Genomic DNA, 15708 nt, shown 5'->3' with positions numbered 1-15708 from the left:
AGCTTCTCCAGACTCCAGGATGAAGACGCAGACTCCGAAAAGTATGCTACTGATAGTGATTTCCAATGCGTAAGTAACAAAGAGCCGGGCGTTGGTTTTATTTGAATGTATTTTTATTCATTTCCGTTTCGGTATAATTTCTAGTTTGTTCTCTTCGTCTTTAGTACTAGTTGGTTTAGCAATTGTTTAAATTACTATAAATTATTTAAGTTTTATGTTACGTAGTCGTATAATGTAGATTTATAATTTAAAAATTCGCGCGTGAAAGAAAAAGGTCTAAAGTCATTTAACTGGCAGCCACTCCTTTCTCCTTCTATCGTTACGTTCCTTCGCTAATTACTTTCCTAGAGCTAAATAAAAACAAAATAATAATCGTAATGGTAATAATCGTAATAAACCGTAAACGTAGAAAAACAAATAATAGCAATAATTCAAAACAAAAGTTAAAGCTGGAATCGCTGCGTTCTACTATCGTAATCGTAAATAAGAGTACACGTATATCTAGAGATGAAAGAGTGCCTAGGTTAGCAATGCATCAACTGTACAGTATGGCTTATACGCGTATAAGTCGCCGCCCCTCTCCACGCCAGCAAACGATTAGATTATGTTTATAATAATGCGGGGAGCAGACTTCGCCCGGAGATATCAAGTGTATTTGTTTTGCGTGGTTATGTCGTAGTCGATAATTAAATGGATAAATAACAAAAATGACTGTAGGAGCGTTTTCCTCACTCTGGCTTTGTGGGTTGAGTGTCCTGGATCCAGGATCAGGATGTCTCACCTATGTATGTACATACACGAAATCGATATCTATGCGGATTGGTTACGATCGTACACATTTTGCTTATGGTTAACGCGGGGATAATAGACATCATATCATATCATATCATATCTCATATTACATGTTCGAGTGTTCTGATTAAAAGCGGCCTCTTTTCTCTGTGTACATAGGGAAGCTACAACTTTGCTTTAGAATATAGTATAATATGTGCACATGTACGGTATGTAAATATGTAAATGTATTGCATGTTGACATCTAGATTTGCTCAAATCGAATCGAATGCAATAATGAGTTCTTGAGTTTTACGTTTCTCGTTAACATAGCCAATGCGGTAATTAAGCGGTAATTTAGTTAATTCAATTATATAAAAGTACAAAAAGGTCCTTTGGCCGTGGCTATATGTACGGGTCGCGTTGAACCAACCGATCTATATACACACGCTGGTCTGATCTAATCCAAAACTGAGTCCATAATTGAATATCCAAACCGAACTACATTGAACTACACGTCGCGCTGAGCTGAGCTGCCTACAAGTTAGCCTTGGTATATCTTTGTGTTGCATATGTGTGTTGTTGAATACGGGTAATATGAATGCTGAGATTCCGCTGCTCTGGTCCTGGTCTTTTACCCTGCTTACGTGCCATTGGCCTTCGGCAGCGATCGCACCAGATACAGCTTTTCGCCCTGCTTGTTTGTGTAGATGGGCGCTCTTTGGTAGTGATCGACCAGTTGGTCCAGCGAGTGGAACTTCCTCTGCCCAATGCAGTACATGTTCTGCTCCACGTGCACGCGGAAGTGCTTGTTGCGCCCTGGGGCCTTCAACGAAACCGAATAGTCACCCATCTGCAAGGAAGGATGAATTCGTTAGTACGTATAATTAAGTTGGCAGTTTTCTTGGTAAAATGCCACAACATTTCATAAAAGTTAAAAATTCGTGGGGAATTATGTTGCGGTATTTCAATGGTGGATTCCACTCACGTTAGTCTCACTGTCTCTGATGAGGAAGTCGCCATCGTGCCCGTGGCCGTTGAGCACCGTGTCGCACTGGCTGCGGGTAATGGCTCCATAGTACCACGACTTGCCCGCCAGATTTGGCCGCTCAATTGGCTGGCCAGAGGATTGCGCCGCCGGCTTATTACCCTCATTGCGTCGCTCCATGGAGTCACTTCCTCCGCCACCCCCGGCTCCGCCATTACTTCCTCCTCCGTTTCCGTTTCCTGCACTGGCACTCGTGTTACGATAGGGCGTGGCCAGGTAGTCGTTCAACTCTTGGAGATAATTGCGTGGAACTAAACCGACTTGGCCCTGATTGTTGCGAGCTTTGTACCAGTCCGGATCGGAGGCGGGCCGATCCACGATCTCCAGGCGATCGCCTTTCTCGAACGAGAGCTCCTGGTCGTTGTTCGACGTGAAGCTGTATAGGGCGACCTATAAAAGTGAAAGAAAATTATTATTAACATATTGAGAAAACATCTTAAGCTTGATGTGAATGAACCTATACTCACCACAATATCAAGCACGTTCTCGGCCATGGCGTAGGTGTGGATCTCGCCGTCGTTATCACAATCCTCCGTTGTGTAGTTGCTGGGGAACCAGCCGACGGAATTGCCGCTCTGTCCACGCCACCATCCGTCGTTGGACTTCTCCAGGATGAGGATTCGGGTGCCCTTGGTCAGCGAAAGTTCATCGGGCTGCTGGGCCTGATAGTTATACTTGACCACAGCCGTTCCGATGGCCTCTGCGGGATCTGGGGGCAGTCGGCGCGACATGGTTGGACTCTCGATCTGTCGCGAGGGTGAACAATTGGGCAGCGTCTTCGATCCGGAGCCCTTTTTCACCTTCTTCTTAATGCTGCATATAAATCATAAATCAAAATATTAAGGTTCAGTATTGGGATGATGTTTTTTGGTTAGATTTCATGGGGGGGTTTTAAGGTGGGTTAGACTAGCCCTAGTTGGTTTGGGTGTTAGTGGAGCTTTAGTTTTAGGGGGCAGGGGGCTCGACAGAAAACGAAATCAAAACGAATTTGTTGTTTTGAAATACAAAATACAAAAGCCGAAAGCAGTTATAAGTTAAATTACGATAACCAAAGCAAAAGGTGGAGGCGGGCATTTGAACGCGATACAGATACATCTACGGATACGGGTACAGATACAGATAGAGAGGGCTTAATTCTGCTGAAATCAGAGCAAGAAGAACGCTTAGATTTAGTCGGCCCAGGAATCTGACGCACCTGTCGAAGAGCGAGGGCTTCTCCTTCTTCACATAGTTGCTTGGCACGTAGCCGGACTGGTTGCGGCTGTTCTGGACGCGCCACCAGTGCTTGGAGTCGTCCAGCAGCAGATAGCGCTCGTTCTTGCGCAGATCCAGCTCCTGGGCACCCTGCGCCGCATAGTCGTACTTGGCTACCACGTAGCAGACGTCGTCCTGAGATTTGCCTGCGGGTTGAATAACGGGAAAAGTTAGTATAGGTTTACCCAAGAAATTTACCAAGTGCACACAGTAAGAAAAGCAAAATGGCCCAGTGGTTGTTACCAGTGCAGCATTCATATCTGCACCCCAATGCTTTTCCTGCTGTGATGTTACAGTGTTTGCAGTTGCTCACCGTGCTTCATGTTGCCCGCCATTGATTGGGTTCCAGCGTTGCCGGCGGCACTGCCACTGGAGGAGTTGCCGCTACCGCTTCCGTTGGCGCTACCGCTGCCGTTGCCGCCGCAGTCGAGCGCTGGCTGGCCGAAGGTCACACTTTTGTGCTGGGCGCTGCAGGAGGAGGCGGTGGACAGGGTGCGGTGGTGGTGCAACTGCTGTTGCTGCGAGAGCGAAGAGTGCCGCTGGTGGTGGGCAGGTGAGCCGGGAACGGGCACGGGCACCTGGGGACGGTACTGGTAGATCTGATTCTGGTTCTGGTTCTGATTCTGGTTGAGATTCAGATTCTGGTGCTGCGGCAGCTGTGGCGGATGCTGCTGCTGCGGATATTGCTGCGAACTGGCTGAGGAGTCGGGGATGTTGCGCACGAACCGCTGGGGGTGTTCCAACATTCCAGACTGGCTGCTCCTCCGCCGCGGGGGGATTCCTGCTCCTCCAGCTGGGACTGCCCTGGTGCTCCTGGTGCTGCTCCTGGAGGCAAGAGGCGGTGGCTCAGTGTTGGTGGACTTGGAGTTGGGGTTGGAGTTGATGAACAAGTCTTTGATGGTTTGGTTATGTGTCGCAGTTGCTCGCTGGCACTCTAAGCTTGCTGCAGATCGCCTCTAGCCAATGCATAATTGCTGTGGGCGTGGTTTCAGGGGGCGAATGGGCGTGAGCGTGGGCGGAAGCGTAGGCGTGGCAACGTAAACATAAGCAACGCAATAATATAAGCAATGAACGTAGAAGGAAAAAAAGGAAAAGAGAGCAAATGATATATGCAAATTAGGCTTAATTGTTTAGCACTCAAGAAGCTAAAAAGCGTGAAAATGATTAGCTTAAACAATACAATGCAAGTACTCAAACACGAAACACGAAAATCCAAATAGGAAATCAACTCAAAATTAGCCGAGAGATGAATGTTTGTTTTTGGGGTCAGCGAGCCGGCGATGAAGATGAATGAGTGGAGTGTTTGTGTTATGATGATCATGATGATGATGATGATGATGATGATAGTTTGAGCGGGAGGTGGATATGGGGGCTGAGGGATCTGGCCATTCCAGTTGTGGGGCAATTAAAATCTGTGCAAGTGAAAGTTGCCTCCGCCTGACTCCACTCAATTGAATCCAATTGCCAGGCGAGCGAATGAGTGGCCATCGGGTATTGATTTGTTCACCGAAGCTGCTGGCTGGAGAACCAGAGTCTCGAAATCCGGACCTTTTCAGGCCAAGAAAGACACAGAAATCAACTGAGACATTCGACCGCAATGAGTCACGAACGGGAATGGTCGGCGGTATTGGGAAATTGGTTTCTCGACCGAGATTTACAGAGTGACATAAGGCAGTTAGCGGGCGGCGGAGAAGGTTATTCCGGCCACAGATCTCTAGAGAGGCTTCCCGAGTTCGTGGGCCAGGTTGGCGAGCGGGCCAGCAAAATCAAAGTCAATGTCATAGCCGAGGGCCATCTTTGGATAATTAAAAATCAATAAGAGTGGCCTACGCTGAGCAAACGCTCTACTCGGGCTTTGACTCTAGGCCAACTTTGGTTTCCCTTTTTCAATGATTGTTAGATCATACACGAGAGGCTGAGTCAGCTGAAAGTGTTTTCAATACATTCAATTCTTCCAGCTCTGTGCCATATCTACTAGCAACTGACCTAGAACCAATCGGTGTATAAAAAGAAATGCAGAAATGTTTGCTTCTCCGTTAAACTTCCAATCGCTGCCATAATAATTTCCATGTGATAACGAGTGTTTTTGTTTATTTTACCATCGATTAGTCAAAAGTTTTGCATTAGCCAGAGATACGAAAAAGCCCCCGTTCAACTGAAGAACTAGTCGCAAAGTGAATCACTTTTCGCTGCTATTGTTTGTGTTTTCCCTATTTCTTGAGCGGAGAAAGCGGCAGTGGAACCGTAACCGTAACCGTAGTCGTAGCCGTAACCGAACCCAGATAGCACGGAGAAAGAACCCGAAAAAGATTATGTTTGTGCAAATGCTCGAGTGATAAGGGGGCGGTTCGGTTCGGTTTGGTTGGGGACTTGGTAAACATGAAACGCCTGGCTGGCTGACTGCCAATGAACTGAAATGCACCACCGTTGGATTCGGATTGGTGTTTGGATTTCTTTGGCTTGGCGATTGTTTTGTTATTGTTTGCGCTTGCATAAGCCCAACAGCCGAGACATTGACATTACACTGCTGATAAAAGCCCACGAAATCGGAAGGAAACTGAATTTAATCATTTGTTGGCGATATGATCTTGAATTTACTGATAAGATTGGGTATTGTTAATGCGGAGAATATGTAAACTACTTGGGTCTTATCATTGGAAATGATCTAAAAAACATAATGTGTGCTATTACTAAGATATGAACTTGAATAATCCGATAAGATTCACAACTGTGGGTGCAACAACATTAGGGGAAAAACAAGATTATCTATTTTTTAAGAATTCCACTGAGTTTCCAACTGGGAGTCATATGATTTCTGCCTGTAAACATGACTAATGTGGTATGATTTGTTAGCTTCCTGCATGACATATATATTTTTTTCCGTGCACTCGCTCATTGTTTTCCTGACAGCAGTTCGTCTTTTCGCTGAGGGAAAGAAAGAGTTGCACGTGCTTGGGGGACAAGCCCACAAGTTTATGAGGCGGAAAGTTTGTTTCCCCTTGCTGTGTCTGCGTATTGCTTGAAGATCGGTTCCAGGCGAGGGAGTATAGCCACTGGTCCCCAAGAAAAGCCATCACGAACAAATCGGTGGCCCCGAAATGGGAGCATTTGGGTCTATAACATTGAGTTACGACTTGGGTGGATGGGTGAATGGATGAATGGGTGGATGGGGCAGCCAAGGAGGAACTGAAAGTGGGGCACTCTTATCTGGATCTTGGGGCGTGTGGCGTGGGAGGCAAAGGGCAGCCTGTTTACATAAGATCACTCATTCTGTGGGCTAAAAGTTTACTCCCGGAGTTGATTAAGTAGATGCTTTTGCTGGGGAATGGGATTTGAATGGGGTTTCGGTTTCAGTTTCGGTTTTGTTTTTTGTATTTTCTCGCTTTTGTTGCCGAGGGAGTTTGTGACATTTGCCGGCCGTTTCCTAAAGAGTTGCTGCGCAAAATCTCTGCGAGGTGGTGGCTTTTTGGCAGCGAGAGGGTGAACTTCTCATCCTGCAAAGGACTCGTGGCCAGTGTTGGTAAGAGTACCAGCTTTTGTACCTCAGATAGGCTTACACAAGGTACACAAGTACCTATTGTAGTATTCTTTGAGTAACAACCTGATTTTAAATCTATTTACGGTAAGCCAAACTATTAATATTTAAAGACTTGTTTGTATTTAATCAATTTCTTGGTTCATTCAAGACGAATCCTACCATCTAGACAAGGAAAAGGTACATCTTTTGCTAGGAGCTCTGCAACACTGGCACTTCGGTGGCACAGTTAGCCGTAAACACGACCATGGTTACCCAAAAAAAGGTGATGGGAAGCGGAGGGCTAAGGGTTGCAGCACCGCCCACTGGGAGGGTGGTGGACCGAACCAAAGGACTCCGCACCCCCAGGTGACGAGGGCGGGAGACAGAGAGAGCGCAGGTCAAGAGAGGGAGAGAGAGCCGAGAGAGATTCGAACAGGAGCTAAAAGGAGCAGCCGAATATTTTGTGTGTACCTACCGGAGACGAAGCGGTTGGACTGGCAACTCCTATATTCCTCCTGGATCTCCTTATCCTGGCACTCCTTATCCGTATCCGTATCCTTATCCGGAAAGTCCGAGACCGTATTTCTGAGCCTTAACCCTTGGCAATCCTCAGGATTTGGGTCGGGAAGACGTGGGCTAAGACACTGCTCCTGGAACTCCTGGAACGCACTCTATTTCACTTCCACTTTCCACTGGGCTATTGCACTTTACACACACTTGAAACACAACTTTAATTATAATACACCTAGCCGTTAGTGTGTGTGTGTGAGTGGGGCGGGGGTGAGCGTGTGTGTGTGTACATATGCTGCTGCCGCGATTGAAAAACACACAAATCTTCGCAAATAAACGCTTTTTAACGCTTCTGATCACCGCACACGTTAACTACGTTTAGTGGCAAATTGTTTGCACAATTTTGCAGCAATCCCTTGCGGTTAACTAATTAAATTTTAATGATTTCACCGGAGCCGTTTCTTTCACGTCGCCCATCCGATTTCGATATGCGGATGGCGATAGCGATTGACCAGGACTAGGGTTGTCAGGTGGCGTAGCAGCGGAGACTTCTAAGCGAACTATCGATTAAGACTTTCCGCCCTCTGCAACACTTGTCCGGTCATCGAGGCTATCGATATTAGGTGGCGTTATTTGTTATGATTTTGGGTTACATGGTCTTTACCGGGAATACCATGCTGAAAACCCAGAGAATTGTTCTCGGCATCAGCAGATCGTACACTGCCAAGGCGAAAAGAATTGTGCTGGCGCAGGACAAGACGAAGATCAAGGAGTACTCGCCGAAAACGACGGATAACCATGAGCACCGAGTTTACGTCTGGGGCTTTCAGGAAACCGGAGCCCTCGGCATTCAAACCAACGTGAAGAAGGCCAAGGAACGCTACACGGAGATGGTACATCATCCGACTCGATTGCAGTTCTCCAACAACAACGAAATCACAGACGTTGCTGCCGGGTACGGATTCACCGCATACGCCGTAAAAAGAGATGACGGAGAGACGCTTTTTGGCAGTGGTTTGAACACCGACTCCCAGCTAGGTTTCCAGGTGAAGGGAAATCCCAATGATCCGGCCAACCTGGACGTGATCATCTATCCCACTGCCATTAAACTGCCGAGAGTCCAGGGAGAAACTGATGAGGACATGCGTGTGAAGAACATGTCGGCGGGTAGAGCTCACCTGGTGGTTCTCACCCAGAATGGAACCATTTTCACCCTGGGAAACAATTCCTACGGCCAATGTGGACGCTCCATCATCGAGGAAGAGCGGTACAGCAAGAGTGCCCTGATCCACAGAATATCGCAGGAAGATATATGCGGCAAGGAGGATGAGGTGGTTCAGGTGGAGTGCGGCCAGGATCACAGTATGTTCCTGACCAAAAAGGGACGCGTTTACACCTGTGGCTGGGGTGCGGATGGACAAACAGGGCAGGGAAACTACCACACCGCTGGGCAGATAACCCTGATCGGAGGAGATATAGAAAAGGAAAAGATTGTGAGGCTCAGCTGCTCCTCGGACTGCGTTTTGGCCCTCAACGAGGCGGGCGATGCCTTTGGCTGGGGCAACTCGGAGTACGGACAGCTAGATGACTCTGAGCTGGCCGAAACCCAAATAAATATTCCAAGAGCTCTCAAACTAACAAAGTCCCTCGGAAAAATCAAGGATGTGGCTGCGGGAGGCTCATTTTGCATGGCTCTCAATGACCAGGGTCTAGTGTACACCTGGGGCTTTGGCATCCTCGGTTTCGGGCCCTTCGTGGAGCAAACATCAAAGCCACAGCATCTTTTGCCGCCTTTATTCGGACGCAATGACTTCAGCAACGAAACCACTGTAGTTTCCATCGGATGCGGAGTATTTCACATGGGCGCCGTCAACTCGGATGGAGACCTCTTTATGTGGGGCAAGAACAGATTCGGGCATCTGGGACTGGGTCACAAGAAGGATCAGTTCTTCCCCTTCAAGACGGCCATCAATGGAAAGGTCACCAAAGTGGCCTACGGAGTGGACCACACCATCGCCTTGTGCAAGTCGTTCTTCTAGACTAAGCTGTTTGTTAGGTTAGTTCATTTAGAATATATTCTAGTCGAAAATACCATTGCCCATGGCAGCCCAACCAATAAAGAGAAAACTGTTAAAGATCACAAATTCGCGTTTAATACATGTAAGTAGTTTTAAAGAACATTTAGATTAATTTATTTGTTTCTCTGACGCATGCTGATAGTTTCCGTTCCACTTCGCTTTCTGCCTGGTTTTGGTTTTGGTTTTGCTGTAAATAGCTTCGATCTGAATCCGTTCTATACTTTAATTGTTAGAATAGTTGAAGAGCATATATATAAAATATGTACTTGGAATGCCGCAGTGTGTCTGTGCGTGTGTACCGATCCAATCTCTTCACATCCTTTTTAACCCGCATTCGAGGCTAATACATTGCACGTATGTATTTGTCACAATTTCGTCGATCGCTTTTGATTGCGTTCTAGGTACATTTTCGTTACGCTTCTTTACTAGGGTCTATGGTCTATGATTCGCTAAACTCGCTTGGCCAATGATGATATATCCACCCGGAGTGGGGTGTGTGTCCTGCTAACCAGTGGTAACCAGATCTAGACTTGTAGGCATGGCTCTTTGAAGTTCGAACAGGTCTCCTCGCTCCGCTAAATGTATAAATAGATTCTAAGTAATAATTTGTTTAGGTTGTGTATTCATATGGGTGTTGTAGCTTAAAAGATCCTCCTCCAAAGCTCAGGCATGTTGGCTAGCCTCGTTGGCCTCGTAGGCTTCCACCTCGGCGATGTTGGCCAGGTCGTACTCGACGACGCCCTTGCCCATGAACTCGGCGTACTTGGCAGACTCCGGCAGCGGATCAGCCGATCGCTTCGAGACTGCAATGGGTCGAGGAATGGATAAGTAAAGTTACGTGCACCTGAAAGCCACTGATACTCACCGCCCGAGACGAACTTTTCCATCATGTAAACCTTCATATCGAAGCACTCGTTGGCAATCCGCTCCGAGATAAGCGAGACGTCGGTGATGCGGGGCATGACCACGCGCATCTGCCGTCGCACGCGCTCCGTATCTATGTTGTAGTACCCAGTGCTCATCTTCTTCATGAGATCCACGAAGCTGGTCGGGGGCAAGGTCGTGTCCCGATCCAAAGGCATGATGAAGCACCGCCCGGTTGTGGTGTCGATGATAGCCGACTGGTTCTCTTTGAAGTCGTGCATGAAGCGACCTCGGCGTCCATCCTTGAAGTCCGGAACATCCACCCGTGCGTAGCCCTCCTCATCGCTGTCGCCATCCAGTTCGATGTCCTCGCGGAAGAAGCTCTCGTCCAGCGATCCACTGTTGGGAATCGGTTGGGCAAACTCGGGCAGCAAGGAGCGCCAGTTCAGGGCGAAGGGTTCCACGGTGCGCGGGTACACCCGCGCCATCTCCATCGAGTCCTCCGGATAAGGAATCTCGCACAGGGCATGGTAGCGCATGCTGCTGTGCGAAGGAGCATAGGCTCGGTACAGGGTCCATCCGCCCAGGACACCCAGGAGCATCACGACCACGGCGATCAGGAACAGCAGAAAGGACTTGAGGCAATGGTGCTGTGGCCGGTTGAAAACCATGGATTCCGTGTCGGCTTCATTGTCGCTGTAGGCGACCTTGGGCTGTGCAAGGAAAATTTGGGTTTAAGGAAGGGGATTTCAAAATTGGGTTACGCCATTAGGAGTCACTCGCCATTTCGGAGGAAAGTAGTACTTTTATTTGTAGATGTACTTCTATTTGTATTCTAAAGTTATCTAAATTGACCGACTTGTTATATCTGTTTCCTTATCACCCATTGTTCCAGTCGAAAGTCATAAAAACGACGATAAGTCGTAGAAGAATACAAATAACGGCAGTTGAATGTTGGCTGAAATGTTGATAGTGCAAGTTCCACAACTCAAAAGGGGTGAATTTGCTGAATATTATTAAATGTGTTTTCTGCCAGCTCAGCTGGATAATATTATTATTGGAACTGCGTTGCTTAGTCTACTTTGACTCAGAAGATGTGTCGTTAGCAAGAGATTACTGTATGGGGTCAGAGAAGATCCCCCTGCCACAAATGATTCAATTTAAAGCATTTACATGCTCTAGAGTGGACCTTGTTCTACTAGATAGTGAAAAGTTAATATTAAACTATACAATTGTATACAATATTTATTTATTTATTAATCGTAAAAATACAAATTGCAGGATAAGTAATATCTCCACAGAATGCAGTAAATTGTTGACTGTGCAAATCGTAAAAACCTGATACAGCTTGTAGATGAGCAAATGGGCTGGGAGCTAGGAATGAGTATGTGCTTATGGCTGCCAGCTGATAAGACACGACTTTCTCTGGATACCCGTGCGCTCTACCTACTCCTCGTGCTCGAGCACAAATCGAGGCCAAAGTGCACAGCGCCAGCACACAAAGGGCTGGAATTGGCACCGAAAGTGGCTTTCCCCAGCCGTCAGGGCCAATCTCCGCCAGCAACAGGAACACCCTCCACGCTGACCTCGGGGAGCGAGCGAGTCCTTGGCGCGGAGAGCCCAGGAAAGTGAATGGGCACACGTCACTTGGAGTGGAGCAGCAGTGCACGGGGGTTTCGGGGGCCACAAGGACACCGAGGAGTGCGGAGCTTCGGCGGGGAAAAATCGATGGCGAGCTGCTGAGGCTGTAATTCGGATTCCGAATCGGATTGCACCTGCCCCCAGCGCCACCCACTCATCACGAAACTTGTGGCTCTCGGGCCGAAGGACGAAAGACACGGACATGGACGTGGACATGGCGCGAGGGGTGGACAAGGACACAGAACGATTGCGCAAAAATAAGGCCACATCTCGCAGATGCGACGCCATGCAAAACTCACTGCGATTAGGGAGCCATGGTGCATGAGGGCCTCGTCGTTGAGGTTCATGGGCAGAGGCACCTTCTCCTGGTCCGTGGGCTCTCCACGCAGTTTTCCAAGAATTGTCATGGCTGCTCGGCTGTATTCTGTATTCTCGATGCCTCCGAACGAGCACTTTGTTTGTTTTTACTGAAAATTTAGTGCGCAATTGTTGACGAGCTGAAATCTCGATCCAGACGACCCAATGTGGCCAGTTCTCAGTCGCCGAGTTGACCCTTTTGAAAAAGTGGCCAAAAGTGAAGCATCCGATGAGTGGTTGTGAACTCGGATAAGACAATGTGCCGCACAAAATTCAAACTCAAATTCGAATAGAAATTTGTATCTACATGAAACAAATGCAATAAGCACGGAATTTAGTTTTACAAACAAAAATATGATACTTTTATGGAAACACATCAAATGTATTTTCGAAGTTTAAGCAGAAAGGGTTTCCAAAAGCAATCCCTACTAATCTTCTACTTGAAAACCAAAACAAACATCTAAATTCCCTTCCAAGACAAATGGCTTTAGTAATAGTTTATGGAAGTTTATTTCGCTGATAACACAATACGTTCTACTGGCAGTTTTTGGGACATTTTCGAAGTTGCGAGCGAGTTTTCTTAACATACATTTAAACACAAAATGATTAAAACGTTCACCTGCAGCAGTTACGATCCTACGACCTCTGGACTACACAGCGGTCCATACAGACCACGTTTCGACCTTTATTTCTGCACTCTTAAAGTCTAATCATACAGAGCAGAGCGTCCTACTTATGACTATGTTGGTTGGAGAGAAAGGCCAAGTGGCCTTTGGGACACTTGTTGGCGTAGTGACCCTTGTTACCGCACTTGTAGCAGGTGATCTCCTCCAGGGGCGTGGGCACCTTGACGAACCCGGGTCCATGCGACTGATTGTGGTGATTGGATTGCATGTCATCGCCGCCCTCGGAATGACCGGAGTGTCCAGAGTACCCGCCTGAATGTCCGCCGGAGTGGTCCATAGCGTTGATATTGTTGCGGTGCTCCAGGCTGCCCACATACTGTTTGCACGAGTTGGCTTTGTGGCCCAGTTCGCCGCAATAGTGGCACGTGGGCAGTTTCTTGTGCAGCTGATCCTTACCCAGCTCCGCCAGGGGGGGCAGCTCGAAGTGGGGATGCATGTGCTTGCAGGAGGGGCCTTCGGGACAGAAGCCCGCCAGGTAGTCCATGCACAGGACACGCCGCAGATGCTGGTGCCGGCAGTGGGGACCGTGGCGGCAGAAGCCTCTCTTGTACCAGGGGCAGTCCTTAACCTTGCTCTGGGGATCGATGTGCAGAAAGGGGCACTCTTTGTTGTGGCAGGCGTTGAACCTCGAGTAGAAGTAGCACTCGGGCATCTTGGTCATGTCGTACTCGTGCAGGAACTCGCACTGGTCGCCCTTTTTGCACAGTCCTCTCAGCCAATGCTTGCACACGATCGTCCTGTCGCCGCGAATGTGTCGGAAGGGGCAGGCACTTCCCTTGTCGCACTCCTGGCCGTTCCTCGTGATGAAGTTGCAGACTGCCGCAATGGACTTGTCCATGCCGTAAAAAGGCAGCGGAATGGCGCCCACCTGCTCGATGAGATCCCGCTCCGCCTTGAACTGCAGCCCACTCACATTGGCCAAAAGGATGTCCATCTCTGCCGGATTTGCGGATTCTCGGATAGATGAGAAAGCTTATTAACCTGGTAAACAATGCAGTTTTCTTATTTTTTTGCGCGTGTTTTGTTGTTTCAGTGCGAATAGTGCTGACACGCAGCCGGCGTTATCGATATCGATAGACAGCTAGACAGGCCTTGGCCATCTGGCTATTTAATAGCCAAATCTACCGACTTCACAAAGTATACATTTGTTTTACAAGCTGTTGCTAAATTTATAAGAATGGTTATAAATAAAAATACGTATATTTTTATATTATTGTATACACCTATTTAACTTAACACTACTTAAATTATTTAGCTATTTAAGTCAGTTTCTATTGGTCAGCACTGTTGGCGGCTAAAACATTGCATGGAAATTAAGTATCCGCCCTGTTAGTGTTGATGATAAAACGGCTTATCTGCAATTAGACAAGCGAATTTAAAAAATTGCCCTTACACAAGAGCAACACTGGAACGGCTTTTAGATTAAAACATTGAGCACTGGTAAATTCGATTATAAACCACCCCCGCCGCCAGAGGCCGATAGTCAGCTGGTATCGATCACTTGTTTACAACTTTTCGCAATGTTTACAACGTAAGCAATCCGCGTGAAAAGCCTTTAGTTAATATAGCGAGAAACTGAAAAATGTGGAGCGAGCGCCGCTGAAGAAACCACCCAACCAACCAACACCCCACGTAGTCCACCCACTCCAAAGGTCAAATGCTGCCTACTTACGAGCGCTTCACTGATCCCAAAAGCGTTTTCTTCCGGCTTCCCTTCGCGAGATTGGCACTGGTGGCTCTTAGTTTGCCCCTAGGTGGCTTCTTCTTCTGCGTGATTTGGTCTCTGACCTTTGACTTCGTGAGGAGCACTTACACCCACTGCGATGTGACCAACTATCTGCCCTCCGTCTCGGCGGCCATTGGGAACTATGAGCCCCAAAAAACCGTCTGGAGACTGGCCATCTTCCTGCATTTACCTCTCCGTTTGGCAGTGGCCAAAATCTATTTGGAGCACTACCGGGAGCATATCCGCCGAAGCAGAAGATTGCTGGGCATCCTGGCCTGCGTCTTGAATGTCGTGGAGGATCTCGCCCTCTTCTGCTTGTCGTTTTGGACCTCGGCGGATCACTACGAGACCCACAGGAACGCGTTTGTGGTGTTCATTGCCTGTTCCGAGTGCTATATGTTGGTTTCCTACCTGCTGAACAGGAATATCCGCAAGACCGTGCTCTTGCCGCACGAGGAGAAGTCGCTGAGGTACAAGAGGAATCTGTTCTTGGTGAATGTGATTTCCTTTGGCATGGCAGGATACTGCTTCGTGAGACACAACTCACACTGCGAGGCGGGAGGTGAGTGGGAATCAGCTTGCGATCACCATTGCGATCATAAACTCTTTCTTCCCGCAGTCTACACATTCTTCGCGTTGTTCGAGTACATCGTAGTGCTGACCAACATGGGTTTTCACATGACTTCCTACTGGGACTTTTACGCCCTGAACGTGGTGTGCGATGCCAAGCACGGCCTTTACCTATCACAATCGTAGACCAATGAATTATATCAATCCCAGCCTGCGCCGCCATTTTAGCCAGCCGGTCGTCCTCGAGTATTGTGTACATACGCGGTATTAGCTTAAGTTCAATGTTTACTTAATTTTACCAATAGGAAATTGCTTCCGTGGGATTCCGAGAGGAAACGATTCAGTATGACAGGATCTGATGCATACACACGCTTTTAGCTTTAGGCTCTAACACGATTTTACACCTAAAGCATCTAGTTAAATTCGAACCGAGTTCTACCATTATGTAATGCATTATTTATACACATGCTCAGTTAAGAACAAGGCTTTAATAAGGTTCTATTTTTTACGTACTGAACTTGCGATTGGCGTTGATGCTCTAATTTCGTATTTTGTAAGTCTAAAATTGTATTTATTAGAATTCAGATAAATTATGAAATTTTTAACTGCTTCTTATTCTTTTGATAAATGTAGTCAACTCTTAATATTTAATATCAAGCAAAAGTCTTAGTTTTATATGTCATTTT

The 15708-nt window shown here is 47.4% G+C and overlaps 5 protein-coding genes across 6 annotated transcripts; 2 read left to right on the top strand and 3 right to left on the bottom strand.

Annotated features, from left to right (window-relative positions):
- Positions 1-602: 602 nt before the first annotated feature.
- On the bottom strand, positions 603-7593 carry LOC6526354 (cytoplasmic protein NCK1). Of its 2 annotated transcripts, none has more exons than XM_039370746.2 (6): positions 7066-7593; positions 3387-4047; positions 3015-3219; positions 2287-2632; positions 1760-2209; positions 603-1624 (listed from the first exon to the last, which is right to left on the bottom strand). In XM_039370746.2, exons 2-6 carry the CDS (start codon positions 3817-3819, stop codon positions 1415-1417), a joined length of 1644 nt encoding a protein of 547 aa, XP_039226680.1. In that variant the 5' UTR covers positions 3820-4047; positions 7066-7593; the 3' UTR covers positions 603-1414. The 2 variants fall into 2 exon arrangements, with proteins under 2 accessions (XP_039226680.1, XP_039226682.1); XM_039370748.2 differs by having other exon boundaries at positions 3387-3898.
- A 103-nt stretch (positions 7594-7696) lies between these two features.
- LOC6526353 (RCC1-like G exchanging factor-like protein) lies at positions 7697-9244 on the top strand. The gene has a single exon (XM_002087439.4). The coding sequence runs from the start codon at positions 7739-7741 to the stop codon at positions 9137-9139; it is 1401 nt and encodes a 466-aa protein (XP_002087475.2). The 5' UTR covers positions 7697-7738; the 3' UTR covers positions 9140-9244.
- On the bottom strand, positions 9231-12211 carry LOC6526352 (integral membrane protein 2B). Its single transcript, XM_002087438.3, has 3 exons — positions 11983-12211; positions 10044-10755; positions 9231-9981 (listed from the first exon to the last, which is right to left on the bottom strand). The coding sequence occupies exons 1-3, from the start codon at positions 12088-12090 to the stop codon at positions 9842-9844; spliced, it is 960 nt and encodes a 319-aa protein (XP_002087474.1). The 5' UTR covers positions 12091-12211; the 3' UTR covers positions 9231-9841.
- A 320-nt stretch (positions 12212-12531) lies between these two features.
- On the bottom strand, positions 12532-13787 carry LOC26536409 (cleavage and polyadenylation specificity factor subunit 4). The gene has a single exon (XM_015199247.2). It carries the CDS (start codon positions 13658-13660, stop codon positions 12770-12772), a length of 891 nt encoding a protein of 296 aa, XP_015054733.1. The 5' UTR covers positions 13661-13787; the 3' UTR covers positions 12532-12769.
- A 423-nt stretch (positions 13788-14210) lies between these two features.
- On the top strand, positions 14211-15704 carry LOC6526351 (post-GPI attachment to proteins factor 2). The gene is made up of 2 exons (XM_002087437.4): positions 14211-15014; positions 15072-15704. Exons 1-2 carry the CDS (start codon positions 14384-14386, stop codon positions 15206-15208), a joined length of 768 nt encoding a protein of 255 aa, XP_002087473.1. The 5' UTR covers positions 14211-14383; the 3' UTR covers positions 15209-15704.
- Positions 15705-15708: the final 4 nt, after the last annotated feature.

The sequence above is a fragment of the Drosophila yakuba genome, chromosome 2L (genome assembly GCF_016746365.2).
Source record: "Drosophila yakuba strain Tai18E2 chromosome 2L, Prin_Dyak_Tai18E2_2.1, whole genome shotgun sequence".
Classification (NCBI taxonomy): domain Eukaryota; kingdom Metazoa; phylum Arthropoda; class Insecta; order Diptera; family Drosophilidae; genus Drosophila; species Drosophila yakuba.
The sequence above is the reverse complement of the archived record's forward strand: the minus strand, read 5'-3'. Positions and strand labels throughout refer to the sequence as shown.

Coding starts and splice junctions, on each gene's coding strand:
- LOC6526352 (XM_002087438.3), bottom strand. CDS start 12,090: ATGACAATTCTTGGAAAACTGCGTGGAGAGCCCACGGACCAGGAGAAG. Junction 10,756..11,982: donor ACCATGGCTCCCTAATCGCA/GTGAGTTTTGCA, acceptor TTCCTTGCACAG/CCCAAGGTCGCCTACAGCGA. Junction 9,982..10,043: donor GGAAAAGTTCGTCTCGGGCG/GTGAGTATCAGT, acceptor GACCCATTGCAG/TCTCGAAGCGATCGGCTGAT.
- LOC26536409 (XM_015199247.2), bottom strand. CDS start 13,660: ATGGACATCCTTTTGGCCAATGTGAGTGGGCTGCAGTTCAAGGCGGAG.
- LOC6526354 (XM_039370746.2), bottom strand. CDS start 3,819: ATGTTGGAACACCCCCAGCGGTTCGTGCGCAACATCCCCGACTCCTCA. Junction 3,220..3,386: donor GGCGGGCAACATGAAGCACG/GTGAGCAACTGC, acceptor TTCAACCCGCAG/GCAAATCTCAGGACGACGTC. Junction 1,625..1,759: donor TCAGAGACAGTGAGACTAAC/GTGAGTGGAATC, acceptor CCTTCCTTGCAG/ATGGGTGACTATTCGGTTTC.
- LOC6526351 (XM_002087437.4), top strand. CDS start 14,384: ATGCTGCCTACTTACGAGCGCTTCACTGATCCCAAAAGCGTTTTCTTC. Junction 15,015..15,071: donor CTCACACTGCGAGGCGGGAG/GTGAGTGGGAAT, acceptor TTCTTCCCGCAG/TCTACACATTCTTCGCGTTG.
- LOC6526353 (XM_002087439.4), top strand. CDS start 7,739: ATGATTTTGGGTTACATGGTCTTTACCGGGAATACCATGCTGAAAACC.